The 18898-nt window shown below is 46.7% G+C and overlaps 1 protein-coding gene across 7 annotated transcripts in view; it reads left to right on the plus strand.

Moving 5' to 3' along the window:
* The window catches only part of GRAMD1B (GRAM domain containing 1B), a 194437-nt gene that overhangs the window by 21556 nt on the left and 153983 nt on the right, over positions 1-18898 (plus strand). For 5 of the 7 annotated variants that reach the window (XM_038753327.1, XM_038753328.1, XM_038753329.1 and 2 more), the window contains exon 2: positions 13843-13887. The exons of the other annotated variants lie outside the window; for them this stretch is intronic. In XM_038753327.1, the coding sequence (XP_038609255.1) occupies positions 13843-13887 (45 nt within the window). The remainder of the gene's footprint in view (positions 1-13842; positions 13888-18898) is intronic. 7 annotated transcript variants of the gene reach the window in all.

Genomic DNA, 18898 nt, shown 5'->3' on the forward strand with positions numbered 1-18898 from the left:
AAGAGGCAGAGGCCTTGTTCTCTTTTTATGTCCAATGGTTTCCACCAAACCACAGTATGTGGTGGAGCAGAGAAAGAGAGAATTTTGAATGTCTGGGACATGTTTTTAATATTTACTCACGATGGCAATAGAAACATCTTCATGAGCTGGCCTTTTTGTGATGCTTCCTATGCCTCAGTCTTGGGTTTCCCTTCTCTGACACACTAAAACAGTTGGATTAAGGCGGTCTGTTCAGCAGAGCCAGTTTCTAGTGACAGAATCAATCAATCAATCGTATTTATTGACAGAAGAGAAGCATGGGATTCTGGGTGCCTTCTGCGGTTTTGCCAGCTCAACTCTCAGCTCTGGAGAACTTGATAGGTTATATTGAGTCATGAAGAACCCCTCAGTTCAACATCTTCCTAATCGAGAACCTATCTGGAGATAGGAGGCAAGGATTTGGGCTTGAAAAATGAGATTAATCTGTTTGTGAGGCTTATGAAAAACCACTCATGAAGTTTACTGAAGGAGCTTACTTTATAAACACTACTGCAACAGGATTTAAACACTTTTTTATGTGTGGGGTGATGTGTTCCAATAGGAAGAGGCAGAATTCAGAGCAACCTCTTGAGTTTGAAAGATGGGAAACTGAGGCTGGAACTAACAAGCCAGGATACAGTGGTTGTCATCCCATTCACTGCCCTCAGGAGAACAAGTCTTTCTCTTGCTGAAGTAGAGGTCTGAAAGGTGGCAAAGGAGACTTTTTTTTTTCCTTTTCCAAATAAAAAAAAAAGCAGTTGAACTCTGAGCTCTTTTGCCTTGGGTCCAACAGTAAAACCCCTTTCTGGGAACCTCCATAAAGGAAGGAGGAAGCCCTGGAGTCCTTCCACCTGGTTTAGTACAGGTTCTAATTCTCCTGGAGTCTGATCTGTTTTAGTTGCCCTGGGGACAGGCTGTTGTCCTCTCCCAGAGCCAGGCAGCCACAAAGAATCCTGGAGCCCAAAGTGCTAACTTGGGGTTTGAGTGGTCCTCAAGGAAATGAGAAGACATGATAAAGGGAGGGGCATTTATTTATGCACTCACTAAATGAGTGAGGCAGGTAAAATATGATCCTTCAGCCTGGGGCCCAGTCGATCATCTAGTTTTTGATCCTGCCAAATGTCAATGCTGCGAGGACCAGGGACCTAGTGGTTCATTTGGTCCACTGTCTCTCACCACCTCCTCGCTGCTCCCAACCCCCTGACCATTTTCCCCAGGCCAAGTGCCTCCTTAGACTGGAAGCCCCAAGTAGGATGGGTGTCTGACCTGATTATCATGTATTTACCCCAGTCCTTAGTACAGTGCTTGCACATAATGAGCATTTAACAAATTGCTGTTATTAAATAATTGGAGATTAAACTCAAAACTATCCCTGGGGCCCTTGCTGGTACTTGTGATGAGACCCCACTATAACTTCCCGGAGCAATAGCCTTTCCTGAGCACAGAGACTGTTGGGACTAGGCAGTTTTGCTGTAACCGAGGGTGGCAAATAATGCTGCTATCATGGTCAGATAAATATTGAATGCATCAGAAACCTGCATGGTCTGGGGTTTGAATACAAGCCTGGGAGTCTTAGGAGCTGGGTGCTAATCCTGGTTCTGCTGCTGTGTGACTGAGCAAGTCACTTCTCTGTCCCTCAGTTTCTCCATTTATAAAATGTGGGATCTAATACCTGTTCTGTCTCTTACTTAGTCTTTTAGCGCTGTGTGAGACAGGGACTGTGTACAACCTAATTATCTTGCATCAGCCACAGTGCTTAGAGTGGTGCTTGACAACAGAAAGTTTTAAAAAATTGTTATTACTACTTGTCCTGTCATGCTGTCTACTGTTATTATCATTATTATGACTATCATCATCATTGTCATCAGGGCCTCTATTTGGCAGGACAGGGCAGCAGAGATGGCTTGCTGCAGATTTCCACTCTTTCCTGTAATAGAGGAAGAAGGAGACTCCCCCACAGCACTTAGTACAGTGCTTGGAACATAGTGATTGCTTAAAAAATACCACAGTTATTATTTTATTACTCAGAGAATGAGGAAAGCAAGGGTGCGGGAAATATGAGAAGTGAAGAAACCGGGAGATGGAGAAACAGACAATCAGTTGACTGTCTGTCCCCATTAACAACCCCCAGAATCACAACCCAGTGGTCAGCCAAAGCAGGATATGTCCAGTGCATTGGGCTCATCCCTGACAGCTCAGATCATAAATAGTTATCAAAGCTTACAGCAACTGGGAAATTGTGTGCTGCCAAATGGACTGGATGCTTGCTCCCACCCACCATCTTAGTGAAACAGACGCATCTCAGGGGTTTCAGAGAGTCCTTTTGAGTGACTCTCTCCTTTAATTTCCTCCTTCCGTTCTCATTGGCAGTACTGTGGCCATCAATTAATCAAGAATCTATTAACCGTCTGCAGGGCAGTTGAAACAGCTTTAGTCTATGACCTCTGGAAACATGACCTAAGCCATGCAGAGCACTTTGTGCCCATGGTCAGAGAGACTTGGGGGGCAGGGAACAGGGTAATCTTTCCCCTGGGACCTCTGAACCCTCCTCTAAGGTTTGACTAATCCCTTTGGAACCCAGACTGCAAGCTGTGTGATTCCCCTCTTACTAGGAACAGAGTTTTACTATTAAGCCACCTGGTTAATCTGTGCCCACCCTCTCTAAGGGTTTCCTGAGGCTTAATGAGAAAACCCCAGCGAAAGTCATGGGCAACTAGAGCAAGGCAGGAGGTGTTGCATTCCCTCTGAAGGGAGGTGAAATGCAGTTCTCAGAGCCCAGCTTCCCCATTCCTTCTGCCTCCTGGCTCGAACAAAGAGCCAGAGTTGGGTACATGGGGCTGACTTCTCCTGGGCTTGGGGAAGCCTCGGTCTTCTCATCTTCACAGCTTGGGATGGGTCCCCCAGGGTTTGGCAGGGGATGGATCCTCTCCCAATAGCCAAGTGGATAAATAATGGGATGTCTAGCCATTTCTTGGAGATCCCCTGTAATGAATGATGAGCATATGTAGTCTACAGATGATTCCAAAAGCATTTGAGCCAGCAGCTTTAGCCTCATTTTCCCCCAAACCTTTGCCCAGAGATGCTCACAAGAAGCAGATGTGAGTACCGGCAAGCAGTGAAGAGACAGTAAGGAGGATGTGGTGGATAACATGGCCAGAGATTTTTCCACAAGGCTGATGTAGTCACCTGGAGGACAGCCACAGGGTCTCTACATCTGCCATGCCCAGGCTCAGCCTGAGAGGAGAATCTCGGTAGTTAAACAGTAAGGTCAGAGCCAGCCCTGGATGTCTGAAACCCCTGTATCTACTGGGTTGTCCCCTTCCCCATCAAATCAGACAGACCACAGCTCTCTTCATATAATGATAGTAATTATAGTATTTGTTAAATGCTTACTATGTGCCAAGCACTGTTCTAAATTCTGGGGTAGATACAAGATTATCAGTTTGGACACAGTCCCTGTCCTGCCTGGGGCCCACAGTCTAGGTAGAAGGGAGTGGGATCTAATTATCGTATTACAGATGAGAAAACAGAGGCAGAAAGAAGTGGATTGACTTGCTCAAGGTCACACAACCCATAAGTGGTGGAGCCGGGATTAGAACTCAGGTCCTCTGATTCTCAGGCTCATGCTCTTTCCAGTAGGCCATGCTGCTTCTCTCCATCTTCAAAACCCTTCTGAAATCACATCCTTTCCCAGAAGCCCTCCCCAAATAATCTCCCATCTCTCCAGGTTATAGCCCTCCAGTCAACTGTCACTTAGACACTGATGTACTCATAACTGTCCCTAGCACTTATGAACATATCTAAGTTCCCAATCATTTAAGCCCTAAATCGTGTACACCCCCCATTTTCATTCTTCCTCTTGCCTATAAATGACTTTAGTGTCTATCTATCTAGCTAAATTATCAGTTCCTTGAGGGCAGGGGACATGTTTGCTAATTGAATGGAACTATCCCTATTCTGCACACAGTAGATGCTCAATCAATCAGTTATATTTATTGAGCATTTACTGTGTGCAAAGTACTGTATAGGGCAGTATAGCATAGCTGGTAGCTATCTTCCATGCTCACAATGAACTTCAATCTAGAAGGAGGATACAGGCATTAATATAAATAAATTATGGGTATGTACATAAGTGCTGAGAGGCTTAGGGAGGACTGAATAAAGGTGCAAATCCAAGTGCAAGGGCACACAGGAGGGAGTGGGAGAAGAGGAAATGAGGGCTTAAGGAAGGCCTCTTGAAGGAGATGTGCTTTAAATAAGGCTTTGAAGGAGGTGATCATTTGTTGGATATGGAGAGGGAGAGCATTCCAGGACAGAGGCAAGATGTGGGTCAGAGGTCAGCGGTGAGATAGATGAGATCGAGATAGAGTCAGTATGTTGGTATTAAAGGAGTGAAGTGTGCGGGCTGGGTGGATCAGCAGCAAGGTAAGGTAGGAGGGGGCAAGGTGATCGAGGGCTTCAAAGTCTATGGTAAGGAGTTTCTGTTTGATGCTTAATAAATGTTATTGATGGATTGGCTGACTTTTTGAAGTCATCTTGTCTCCTACTACAACCCAGGCCACTCACTTCACTCCTCTAATGCCAACTTGCTCACTGTACCTTGATCTTGTCTATCTTGCCACCAACCTCTCACCCATGTCTTGCCTCTGGCCTGGAATGCCCTCCTTCTTCATATCCTACAGACAATTATTTTCCCCACCCTTCAAAGTCTTATTGAAGACACAGCTCCTCCAAGAGGCCTTCCCTGACTAAGCCCTCCTTTCCTCTTCCCCCATGCCCTTCTGTGTAGCCTTGACTCGCTCCCTTTATTCATCCCCACTCCCAGCCCCACAGCACTTGTGTACATATCTGTAATTTTATTTATTTCTATTAATGCCTGTCTCACCCTCTAGGCTGTAAGCTTGTTGTGGGGAGGGAATGTGGCTGTTAAATGTAATATTGTACTCTCCCAAGCGCTTAGTACAGTACAGTACTCAGTACAGTACAGTACATCCTAATCGTCTTCGACCTCTCAGCTGCCTTCGACACTGTGGACCACCCCCTTCTCCTCAACACGCTATCTGACCTTGGCTTCACAGACTCCGTCCTCTTCTGGTTCTCCTCTTATCTCTCCGGTCGTTCATTCTCAGTCTCTTTTGCAGGCTCCTCCTCCCCCTCCCATCCCCTCACTGTGGGGGTTCCCCAGGGTTCAGTGCTTGGTCCCCTTCTGTTCTCGATCTACACGCACTCCCTTGGTGACCTCATTCGCTCCCACGGCTTCAACTATCATCTCTACGCTGATGACACCCAGATCTACATCTCTACCCCTGCTCTCTCCCCCTCTCTCCAGGCTCGCATCTCCTCCTGCCTTCAGGACATCTCCATCTGGATGTCTGCCCGCCACCTAAAACTCAACATGTCCAAGACTGAACTCCTTGTCTTCCCTTCCAAACCCTTCCCTCTCCCTGACATTCCCATCTCTGTTGATGGCACTACCATCCTTCCCATCTCACAAGCCCGCAACCTTGGTGTCATCCTTGACTCCACTCTCTCATTCACCCCTCACATCCAAGCTGTCACCAAAACCTGCTGGTCTCAGCTCCGCAATATTGCCAAGATCCGCCCTTTCCTCTCCATCCATACTGCTACCCTGCTCGTTCAAGCTCTCATCCTATCCCGTCTGGACTACTGCATCAGCCTTCTCTCTGATCTCTCATCCTCGTGTCTCTCCCCACTTCAATCCATACTTCATGCTGCTGCCCGGATTGTCTTGGTCCAGAAACACTCTGGGCATGTTACTCCCCTCCTCAAAAATCTCCAGTGGTACCAATCAATCTGCGCATCAGGCAGAAACTCCTCACCCTGGGCTTCAAGGCTCTCCATCACCTTGCCCCCTCCTACCTCACTTCCCTTCTCTCCTTCTACAGCCCACCCCGCACCCTCCGCTCCTCTGCCGCTAATCTCCTCACCGTACCTCGTTCTCGCCTGTCCCGCCATTGACCCCCGGGCCTGGAGTGCCCTCCTTCTGCCCATCTGCCAAGCTAGCTCTCTTCCTCCGTTCAAGGCCCTACTGAGAGCTCAGCTCCTCCAGGAGGCCTTCCCAGACTGAGCCCCTTCCTTCCTCTCCCCCTCGTCCCCCTGTCCATCCCCCCATCTTACCTCCTTCCCTTCCCCACAGCACCTGTATATGTGTATATATGTTTGTACATATTTATTACTCTATTTATTTATTTATTTATTTTACTTGTACATATCTATTCTATTTTATTTTGTTAGTATGTTTTGTTTTGTTCTCCGTCTCCCCCTTTTAGACTGTGAGCCCACTGTTGGATAGGGACTGTCTCTATATGTTGCCAACTTGTACTTCCCAAGCGCTTAGTACAGTGCTCTGCACACAGTAAGCGCTCAATAAATACGATTGATCATGATGATGATGAAGTCATCAGAATAAATAGAAGTAAAGCTAGATGCACATCATTAACAAAATAGAATAGTAGATATGTACAAGTAAAATAAATAGAGTAATAAATCTGTGCAAACATATATACAGGTGCTTTGGGGAGGGGAAGAAGGTAGGGCTGGGGGGATGGGGAGGGGGAGAGGAAAGAGGGGGCTCAGTCTGGGATGAGGAGTTAGTGTTGCTTGATAAAGGTGAATAGAGTCAAGAAGTAGTTCCTGGGAAGGGAGGGAGCTTGTGATGTTTATCAATGGGACAGGCAGGATTGAGCCTGGGGACATCTCTGTTCTCTGGAGGCCCATTTCACCCAAGGGTTCTCACCCCATGGAGTGAATTAGGGACACTTGTTCTATACTTATTAATAGCATCCTTGTACTTTGTTGGTTGGGGGAGGCTGGGTGTTCCAAGTGCTGTTGTGAAAGTTGGGCTTGGCAATCCTCCACAGTACCTAAGCAATCCCCGTTCCCTCTCTCCCTCTCTCCCTCTCTCCTTCTCTTTCCCTCTCTCTCTTTTTAATGGTATTTTTTAAAATACTTACTAAGTACCAGGCACTGTACTAAGCACTATGATAGGTTATGATAGGTATAATCAGGTTGGACACAATTCATGCCCCACACGGGGCTCACAGTCTTAATCCCCATTTTGCAGATGAGGAAACTGAGGCACTGAGAAGTTGTGACGTGCCCAAGGTCACACAGCAGACGAGTGGCAGAGCTGGGATTAGAACCCAGATCCTTCTGACTCCCAGGCCTGTGCTGTATCCACTGGGCCATACTACTTCTCACAAAGCCATACTGCTTCTCACTAGGCCATACTTCTTCTCTCTTCCTCTCTTCCTTCCTCCTTCGCTCCCTCATCCAGTCAGAGTATTCTGTGGTTTCTCCAGTTTTTCTATGGGGAAAGCCTGGTGTACTGGCCACTGAGCCTTTGCCCCCCCCATCACGGAAGGAGACAGGCTCACCCTGTTGCTCTGTGCTTCTTCCCCCTTAAACTGTGACCCCATTTGGGATGTTCTGTGTCCAACCTGCTTATCTTGTATCTACCCCAGTGCTTAGTACAGTGTGCATTACATATAAAGCACTTAGACCCCACAATTAGCTTAATTGTGGACAGTAAGTCAGCCCAGCCTCTCTCCCGGCTTACTTCATGCTCAAATTTCCAGAAGCCCAAACCAGCCCCTAGCTTCTCCCCAAATCCACCAGCCTGTGTTATACCATTACTGGCCCACCCCTTCAGCCTTTCAGTCCATGATTCTCTGTCCGGCAGTGGCACTGGGATGATTGGAGCTAACAAATGTGTGAGAGTTGCTCTCTGATGCTTCATCTTCATGTAAAGGAAGATAAGATGTAAGGAAGATTAGTTGTAGCCTAGTGGAAAAATACCACAATTATTATTAGGACCACATTCTTGACTTGTAATCAATTTATGTCTTTGCAAGCATTCTAATTTTGCCCTTGAACAACTCCAATTTTTCCCTCTAGAAACCCATTATAGACCTCTCATCTGATGAATGTATCTGAGCCCATCTTGAACAAATGGACATCTTCCTGTAGTCAAAAATTCCTTATGCTTGTCACCTGCCCTTGAGGATCCCCAGCCTTCACTCGTCCTCCCACCACCTGTGAGCCGTGGGTGCTGAATTACTTGAGCATAGTTAGCTCAGAGAAAAAGGGATTGAGTCTTTATTGGGAGACTCAGGTGGATTCCCAACTGGGTCAAGGATGTGGCTGTTTACTTGTTTGGTTGTCTGTGTCCCACTTCTAGACTGTGAGCCTGTTGTTGGGTAGGGATTATCTCCATCTGTTGCTGAATTATACTTTCCAAGCACTTAGTACAGTGCTCTGCACACAGCAGGCGCTCAATAAATACAATTGAATGAATGAATGAATAAATGTGGCAACTGAGGCATTTGCTGTAGGTACCAACTACAGAAGGAACCAGGGTGACTCATTTGAAATTGAATTTGAATTTGAAATTGAGGAGCAGCAGGTAAGAGCTTGGACGTAGTGGTCAAAGGAGTTGGGTTATAAACCTGGCTCCGTCTCTTGCCTTGGACAAGTCACTTATATTATCTATACCCTAGGCTCTTCATATGTAAAATGGGGATTCAGTACCTGAACTCCCTCCTACTTAGACTGCAAGCCCCATGTGGGACAGGGTTTGTATCTTACCTGATTAACTTGTGTCTCCACCACTTAGAACAGTGCTTGACACAGAAAGTCCTTACCAGATACCAATTAATCAATTATTAATGTCATCTGGGCCTAAAAAAGTAAATGCAGCTTCCGCAGTATCTAACTTAGATCCCGGGTCTAGGTTCTGGGTCCCCTTCTTATCTCAGTCTACATTCACTGCCTTGGGAAGCTCTTTTCTCCATGGTTACAAATACTGAGTCCCAAATCTCCTTCCTTCTGGCACCTCAAGCTCAATGCATCCAAAACAGAACTCTTCATCTTCCTTCCCAAATTTTCTCCTTCATCTCACTTTCCCTTCACAGTTGACACCACCACCATTCTCCCATCCTGAAAGCCTGTAACCTTGGCAGTATCAGGATACCGACTAGCCTTCTCTCTGATCTCCCATCCTCGTGTCTTTCCCCATTTCAATCCATACTTCATGCTGCTGCCCGGATTGTCTTTGTCCAGAAACGCTCTGGGCATGTTACTCCCCTCCTCAAAAATCTCCAGTGGCTACCAATCAATCTGTGCATCAGGCAGAAACTCCTCACCCTTTGCTTCAAGGCTCTCCAGCACGTCGCCCCCTCTTACCTCACCTCCCTTCTCTCCTTCTACAGCCCAGCCCGCACCCTCCGCTCCTCTGCCGCTAATCTCCTCACCGTGCCTTGTTCTCACCTGTCCCGCCGTTGACACCTGGCCCACGTCATCCCCCAGGCCTGGAATGCCCTCCCTCTGCCCATCTGCCAAGCTAGCTCTCTTCCTCCCTTCAAAGCCCTACTGAGAGCTCACCTCCTCCAGGAGGCCTCCCCAGACTGAGCCCCTTCCTTCCTCTCCCTCTCGTCCCCCTCTCCATCCCCCCATCTTACCTCCTTCCCTTCCCCACAGCACCTGTATATATGTATATATGTTTGTAGATATTTATTCCTCTATTTATTTATTTTACTTGTACATATCTATTCTATTTATTTTATTTTGTTAATATGTTTTGTTTTGTTCTCTGTCTCCCCCTTCTAGACTGTGAGCCCACTGTTGGGTAGGGACTGTCTCTATATGTTGCCAACTTGTACTTCCCAAGTGCTTAGTACAGTGCTCTGTACACAGTAAGTGCTCAATAAATATGATTGATTGATTTCAACCCTAATATACAGTGTGTTATTACATCCTATTAGTTCTTCCCACAAACTCCTCCAGAATCTGCCTCTTCCTCTCCATCCAAACTGCCCCCTCAATGGTTCAGGCATTTGCCATATCCCTACTCACTACTGCATTAGCCTCCTCACTGACCTACCTACCTTCAGTCTCTCCCCACTCCAATCTATATCCACTCTGCTGCCTGAATCATATTTCTTAAATGTCATTCTCAGTGTTTCCCTACTCCTCCAATAGTTGTCTCTTTGCATTCATTCATTCAGTCATATTTATTGAGCACTTATCATGTGCAGAGCACTGTACTAAGCACTTGGGAGAGTACAGTATAACAATAAGCATTCCCTGCCCACATCGAGCTTATAGTATGGGGGAGGGGGGGGACAGACATTAATATAAATAAATAAATTACAGATATGTACGAAAGTGCTGTGGGGCTGGGAAGGGGGATGAATAAAGGGAGCAAGTGAGGGTGATGCAGAAGGGAGTGGAAGAAGAGGAAAGGAGAGCCTAGTCAGGGAAGGCCTCCTGGAGGAGATGTGCCTTCAATAAGGCTGGGGGGGATGGGGGAGAGTAATTGTCTGTGGGAGTTAAGGAGGGAGAGCGTTTCAGGCCAGAGGCAGGATGTGGGCTAGGGGTTGGCAGTGGGACAGGCGAGATCAAGGAACAGTGAGAAGGGAAGCATTAGATGAGCTAAGTGTGCGGGTTAGATGAGCTAAGTGTGCGGGTTAGGTTGTAGTAGGAGAGTAGGGAGGTGAGCTAGGAGGGGACGAAGTAATGGAGTGCTTTGAAGCCAATGGGGAAGAGTTTTGTTTGATGCTTAGGTGGCTAGGCAACCACTGGCTTTTCTTGAGGAATGGGGAAACATATCCTGAATGTTTTTGTAGAAAAATGATCTAGACAGCAGTGTGAAGTATGGACTGGAGTGGGGAGAGACAAGAGGCAGGGAGGGCAGCAAGGAGGCTTATACAGTAATCAAGGCAAGATAGGATAAGTGATTGGATTAACGTGGTAACAGTTTGGATGGAGAGGAAAGGGTAGATTTTAGTGATGTTGTGAAGGTGGAACCAACTGGATTGAGTGATGGATTGAATATGTGGGTTGAGTGAGAGAGAGGAGTCAAGGATAATTGCCAAGGTTATGGGCTTGTGAGACAGGAAGAATGGTAGTGCATCACCCTACAGTGATGGGAAAAGGATGGGGAAGACAGGGTTTGGGTGGGAAGATAAGGAGTCTGTTACATGTTAAGCTTGAGTTGACGGGAGGACATCAAGATGTCTTGAAGGCAGGAGGAAATGCCAGACTGCAGAGACGGAGAGAGATCGTGGCTAGAGATATACGTTTGGGTATCATCCACATAGAATTAGTAGTTGAAACTATGTGAATGAATGAGTTCTCCAAGTGAGTGGGTGTAGGTGGAAACCCAGATATGAACCTTCAGGGACCCCCACAGTTACAGGATGGGAGACAGAAGAGGAGCCCGTGGTAGAGACTGAGCGGTCAGAGAGATAGGAGAACCAGGAGAGGACAGTGTGAGTGAAGCCGATGTTGGATAATGTTTCCACGAGAAGGGGGTGGTCGACAGTGTCGAAGGCAGCCAAGAGATCAAGAAGGATTAGGATGAAGTGGAGGCTGTTGGGTTTGGAAAGAAGGAGATCACTGGTGAACTTTGAGAGGGCTGTTTCTGTAGAGTGAAGGGGATTGAAGCCAGATTGGAGGGAGTCTAGTTGAGAATTGGAGGAGTGGAATTTGAGACAGCCGGTGTAGACAACTCACTCAAGGATTGTGGAGAGGAATGGTTGAAGGGAAACGGGACAATAACTGGAGGGAGCACTTAAGCACTCAAGCATCAGTACTCAATCAGCTATCTCCCAGGTCACCCTCAGTGGGCATGCTTCATTCCTCTTAAGGCAACCTATTTAGTGTGCCATGTTCTCATTTCCCCTGCCACTGACCTCTTGCTCATACCTTCTCTTCTGTCCTATGCCCCTTATGCACCCATTACCCATGGCTCCCCATCTTCAAAGCCCTTCTAAATGACATCTCCTCCAGGATGTCTTCCCTGATTAATTTCTCATTTCCCCACCCTACATCCCTCACAGCTACCACTTCCCTTCCATGGGCTTTAAGCACTCCATTCATTACTCCCTCCCAGCTCTGAACCATTACACTTCTTTATATCTTTATATTTTCTTCATCTCATATTTTTTTAATGGCATTAAGTACCTACTAGGTGTCGAGCATTGTTCTAAGTGTTAGGGTAGATACAAGATAATCAGGTTGGAAACAGTTCCTGCCCCACATGGAGCTCACAGTCTAAGCAGGAGAGGGGACAAGTATTTAATCCCCATTTTAGACTTGAAGAAACTGGAGTACAGAGAAGTCAAATGACTTGTCTGAGGTCACACAAGCAATTGGCTGAGCTGATATTAGAACCAAGGACCTCTGACCTCCAGGCCCGTACTCTTTTCACTTGGCCTTGCTGCTTCATGTAGCATATAATTCATTTTATTCACTCATTCATTAAATCATATTTATTGAGTGCTTACTTCTCTAGAGCACTGTACTAAGCGCTTGGGAGAGTACAATACAACAATAAACAGACACATTCCCTGCCTATAATGAGTTTACAGTCTAGAGACAGACATTAAAATAAATAAATTACAGATATGTACATAAGTGCTTTAAGGCTGGGAAGGGGGATGAATAAAGGAAGCAAGTCAGGGCAATGCAGAAGGGAGTAGAAAATGAGAAATAGTGGGGCTTAGTCTGGGAAGACTTCTTGGAGAAGATGTACCTTCAATAAGGCTTTGAAGAGGGGGAGAGTAACCGTTTTTTGGATTTGAGGAGGTTTGGCGTTCCAGGCCAGAGGCCAGGGGTCTATGGCGAGACAGCAAGATTGAGGCACAGTGAGAAGGTTAACAATAGAAGAGTGAAGTGTGCGGGCTAGGTTTTAGAAGGAGAGAAGCACGGTAAGGTAGGAGGGGGCAAGGTTTTTCAGTGCTTTAAAGCCAGTGGTGAGGAGTTTTTGTTTGATGTGGAGGTGAATGGGCAACCACTGGAGTTTTTTGAGGAGCAAGGTGTCATACCCAGAATGTTTTGTAGAAAAATGATCTAGATAGCAGAGTGATGTGTGGACAGGAGGCTGGGAAGTCAGCAAAAAGGCTTATGCAGTAATACAGGCAGGATAGGATGAGTGAATGTATTAATATGGTAATACAATTTTAGTGTCCCTCTCCCTGCTAGATTGTTAGCTTCTTGTGGGTGGGATTATATCTATTAATAATAATAACAGTAATAATAATAATTGCTAAGCACTTATGATGTGCCAAGTGCTGTTCTAAATGCTGGATTAATTGGATTATGCTCTCCCAAGTGCATAGTGTAATGCTCTGCACCTGCTAGGTGTTCAATAACTACCATTGATTGCTCAGCATAGATGCTGGGGGAATCCTGTTTGAGGCCTCTGACCAGCTGGGCCTTGGCTCCCTCCCTAGTGACCCAGGCCAAGGTCCCACCTCCTCATTTGCAGTGTCATCTGTCATTATGAGAGAGGAGGCTGGCCCATTTGATGATACTGTTTGGCAAGCTCCCCGGACAATTTTTGTCCAAGGTAATATGAAGCAAGAAGCCTGAAACCCGATGCTTCAGCCTGTGCTGTTGCTCAGGATCCAGGGCCCAAGGTTGGAAGTCACCTCTATATGACATCTACTCCCCTGCTGCGCTGCCCCCCACCCCTCCTCCAAGCCAACCTTCACCTAAATCTCTCAAACAATATCCTTTTCTCACCTTCAAGCCCTCCAGCCAAGGAGATTCCACATCTCTCCAATTATTTCACAACCTCCAAAGGGAGTAAACTCTTCCTAATGAGAAGCCTAAAGCCTATTGCATCAGTTTTCTGTCATTTCTTCTTGTCCTGACCTTAGGAGAACCCTCCCTATCCCCTTAGAAACTGGAATTGAGTTCCCGCTTCAGGTCCAGGGTAGACCTACCAGCTTCCTTTAGCTTTTTCTCTTAAGCATATGGATTGTATTGTGATGTTTATTGCTCTTCCCTTACCCTCAGGTTGCTTCCCTTGCTGAGCTCCAAACTGGACCCAAAATGCCCTAGGTAAGCCCTGCTAATGCCATGTGATGGTGGTATTATTATTATTACTATTATTTTAATGGTATTTATTAAGCACTTACTATGTGCCAGGCACTGTTCTAAGTGCTGAGGTAGATACAGATTAATCAAGTTGGACACAGTCTCTGTCCCACATGGGCTCACAGTCCAGATTCTAGTAGCTGTTAACTACCGCCCCCCAGATCCCACCTCCAACTTGTTAATCATTTTGATCCCTTTCTCAAATTCCTTCTCTCTTTCTCCATGCCCACTTTGATCCTTGGGGACTTCAGTATCTATGTAGGTGTTTCTGATGATCCCTCTGCTGTCCACCTTCTATCACTCCTCAACTTCGCCGACCTCCTGCTCCACCCCACCTCCCCTACTCACCAACGTGGATACATACTCGATCTCATCATCTCTAACCACTGCACAGTCTCTACCCTCACCAACTCTGAAATCCCTCTCTCTGACCATAGCCTTCTCACTTGCCTCCTCTTCAACACTCCTCCTCCCCATAAATCTGTGCTATTCCCCCACAGAAACCTCCAATCTCTCGACCCCATCCAACTCTCTCAACTCATCATGCCCCATTTAGCCTCCATACCCAATCTACCCACTCTTGATGACCAAATAGTTCTCAACACTACCCTCTCTACTGAACTCAACTCACTCACTCCCCTATCCCTTCATCACTCTCGTATCACTAACCCACAGCCCTTAATCACCTGCATAGTCCACCTCCTTCACCCTTGTGCTTGAGCCACAGAAAGCTGCTGGCAGAAATTTAAATATCAGGCTGAGTTTGTCAACTTTAAGTATATCCTTGCTTGCTTTAAGTCTGCCCCAATGACCTGGCCATCTATTTTATTAAGAAAATTAACACTATCGGAGATGCCCTTGCCCCTCCTCAGTCCCTCCCCCTCCCAGCCCCCTCTTCAACTTCCCCATCCTTCCCAGCAGTATCTCCAGAGGAGATCTCCTGCCTCCTCTCAAATGCCACCCCCTCCACATGTGCATCAGAACCCATTCTTTCGCACCTTATCAAAACTCTTGCCTCCTCCCTCCTTCCCTCCCTAACAGCCATTTTCAACCATTCACTCTCCAATGGCTTCTTCCCCACTGCCTTCAAACAAGCCCATGACTCCCCTATCCTAAAAAAATCTTCCCTTGACCCCACAGCTTTCTCCAGTTATTGCCCTATCTCCCTCCTACCATTCCTCTCCAAACTCCTTGAGTGAGTCGACTACACCTGCTGTCTCAAATTCCTCTCCTCAAATTCCCTCGAGGATCCCCTCCAATCTGGCTTCCATCTCTTTCACTCCATTGAAACTGCCCTCTCAAAAGTCACCAAGACCCCCTCCAGTCTGGCTTCTGTCCCCTTCACTCAACTGAAACCACCCTCTCAAAGGTCTCCAATGATTTCCTTCTTGCCATATCCAACGGCTTCTACTCCATCCTAATCCTCCTCAACCTTTCCGCTGCCTTTGACACTGTGGGCCACCCCTTTCTCCTGGAAACGTTATCCAACCTTGGCTTCACTGACTCTGTCCTCTCCTAGTTCTCCTCTTATCTCTCTGGCCATTCATTCTCAGCCTCCTTCATGGGATCTTCCTCTGCCTCCCACCCCTTAACTTTGGTGGTCCCTCAAGGTTCAGTTCTTGGTCCCCTTCTATTCTCCATCTACGCTCATTCCCTTGGAGAACTCACTTGCTCCTATGACTTCAACTACCATCTCTCTGCAGATGATACCAAAATCTATATCTCCTCCCCTGATCTTTCTCCCTCTCTCCAGGCTCACCTTCAAAACATCTCTATTTGGATGTCCCCCGTCCACTTCAAACTTAACATGTCCAAAACAGAGCTCCTTATCTTCCCAACCAAATTTTGTTCTCTCCTGGATTTTCCCATCGCTGTAGACAGCACCACCTTCTTTCTCATCTCACAAGCCCGTAACCTTGACGTCATCCTTGACTCCTCTGCCTCATTCAACCCACATATTCAATCGGTCACGAAATCCTGTTGGTCCTACCTTCACAACATCACTAAAATCCTCCCTTTTCTCTCCATCCAAACTGCTACCACATTAATACAGTCACTCATCCTAACCTGCCTTAATTACTGTATCAGCCTCCTTGCTGACCTCCCAGCCTCCTGTCTCTCCCCACTCCAGTCCGAATTTCACTCCACTGCCCGTACCATCTTTCTACAGAAATGTTCAGGACATCTCTTGCTCCTAATGCCCTGATAAAATTGAAACCATCAGGTATAATCTTCTAAAAATCTCCCCTGCTCTCCTCCAATCCCTTCCACTTACCCTGCAGGATCTCAAGCGTAGATCCCCTGCCTCCCCTCGAAATCTATGCCCTCTACCTGTACCTACAACACCATTCCTTCTCACCTTATCAAAACACTTGCCCCCTCCCTTCTTCCCTTCCTGACAGCCATTTGCAACCATTCACTGGCCAGTGGCTTCTTCCCCGCTGATTTCAAATGTCAATAAGTCGCATATATCGAGCACTTACTGTGTTCAGAGTGCTGTTCTAAGCTCTTGGGAGAGTACAATATAACATTATAACAGAGTTAGAAGACACATTTTCTGTCCACAATGAGCTTATAGTCTAGTGGGGGAAGACATTCATTAATATAAATAAATTATGGATATGCACATAAGTTCTGTGGGGCCAAGGGAGGGGTGATGAAGGGAGCAAATCATTGTGATGCAGAAGGGAGTGGGAGAAGAGGAAATGAGGGCTTAATCAGGTCTTGGAGGACATGTGCCATCAATAAGGCTTTGAAAGTGGAGAGAGCAATTGTCTGTCGAATATGAAGAGGGAGGGCATTTCAGGCCAGAGGCAGAATGCGGGCAAGGGCTTGGACATGAGATATATGAGATCAAGGTACAGTAAGTAGGTTGGCATTAGAGGAGCGAAGTGTGCAGGCTCAGTTACAGTAGGAGAGCAGCAAGGTGAGGTGGGAAGAGACAAGGTGATTGAGCACTTTAAAGCTGATGGTAAAGAGTTTCTGTTTGATCTGGGGGTGGATGGGCAACCACTGAAGGTTCTTGAGGATTGAGGAAATACTAAGTGAATGCTTTTGTAGAAAAATGATCTGGGTGGCATAGTGAAATATGGACTGGAGTGGGAGAGAGAGGAGGTAGGGAGGACAGCAAGGAGGCTGATAGAGTAATCAAGACAGGATAGGATATGTGCTTGGATTAACATGGTAACAGTTTGGATGGAGAGGAAAGGGTGGATTTTAGCAATGTCATGAAGGTTGAATGATTGACTATGAGGGTTGAATGAGAGATGCATCAAGGGTAATGCTAAGGTTACGGGTTTGTGAGACAGGAAGGATGGTGGTACGATTTAGAGTGATGGGAAAATGAAGGGTTTGTGTGGGAAGATGAGGAGTTCTGTTTTGGACATGTGAGGTTTGAGGTGTCGGGACATCCAAGTCATGGTATCATGTAAAAACTCTCCTTTGACCCCACAGCTCTCTTCAGTTATCACCCAATCTCCTTCCCACCATCCCTCTCCAAACCTCTTGAGTGAGTTGTCTACATCCATTGCCTCCACTTCCTCTCCTCCAATTCTCTTCTTGATCCCCTCCAATCTGGCTTCTGTCCCCTTCACTCACAGAAACCACCCTCTCAAAGGTCACAAATGATCTTCTTGCCCAATCCAACAGCCTGTACACTGTCCTAATTCTCTGCGACCTCTCATCTCCCTTTGACTCTGTCAACCACCCTCTTCCAACCTTGGCTTCACTGACGCTGACCTCTTCTTGTTCTCTGCCTATCTGGTTGCACATTTTCAATCTCCTTTGTGGACTCCTCCTCTCCCTCCTACCCCTTAACTATGAGAGTCCCGCAGGGCTCAGTTCTGGATCCCCTTCTATTCCCCACCTGTAGCCGTTCCCTTGGAGAACTCATTCCCTCCCCTGGCTTCAACTACCATCTTTCTGTGGATGATTCCCAAGTCTTCATCTCTGTCTCTGCAGTCTGGTATTTCCTCCTGCCTTGAGGTCATCTCTACTTCGATGTCTTGCTGACACCTCAAACTTAACATGTTGAAAACAGAACTCATCTTCCCACCCAAACCCTGTTCTCCCCCTGACTTTCCCATAACTGTAGAAGGCCCCAATATCTTCCGTCACACAAGCCTTGTAACCTTGGCATTATCGTCAGCTCAACTCTCTCATTCAAACCACATATTCAGTCTGTCATCAAAACCTGTAGGTTCAGCCTTCACAATATCACTTAAATATGCCCATTCCTCTCCATCCAAACTCAACCATGATAATACAAACGCTTAACCTATGCTGCCTTGATTATAGCATCAGCCTCCTTGCTGATCTCCCTTGCCTCCTGTCTCTCCTACCTCCAGGTCATACTTCATTCTGCTGCATGGACCACACTTCCTCCAAGAGGCTTTTCCCGACTAAGCCCTCATTTCCTCTACTCCCTTTCCATTCTGTGGCACCCTTGTACTCGGATTTGTACACTTCATTTATCCCAACCTCAAACTCACAGAGCTTATCTACTAATCCGTTATTTATTTTGTGAGCCCCACGTGGGACGACTTGACTACCTTCATTCAGTCGTATTTATTGAGCACTTACTGTGCGTAGAGCACTATACTAAGCGCTTGGGAAGTACAAGTTGGCAACATATAGAGATGGTCCCTACCCAACAGCGGACTCACAGTCTAGAAGGGGGAGACAGAGAACAAAACAAAACATATTAACAAAATAAAATAAATAGAATAAATATGTGCAAATAAAATAAATAGAGTAATAAATACGTACAAACATATATACATATATACAGGTGCTGTGGGGAGGGGAAGGAAGTAAGGGGGGGGTGGGGAGGGGGAGGAGGGGAAGAGGAAGGACGGGGCTCAGTCTGGGAAGGCCTCCTGGAGGAGGTGAGCTCTCAGTAGGGCCTTGAAGGGAGGAAGAGAGCTAGCTTGGCGGATGTGCGGAGGGAGGGCATTCCAGGCCAGGGGGATGACGT

The sequence above is a fragment of the Tachyglossus aculeatus genome, chromosome 11 (genome assembly GCF_015852505.1).
Source record: "Tachyglossus aculeatus isolate mTacAcu1 chromosome 11, mTacAcu1.pri, whole genome shotgun sequence".
NCBI classification, from domain to species: Eukaryota; Metazoa; Chordata; class Mammalia; order Monotremata; family Tachyglossidae; genus Tachyglossus; species Tachyglossus aculeatus.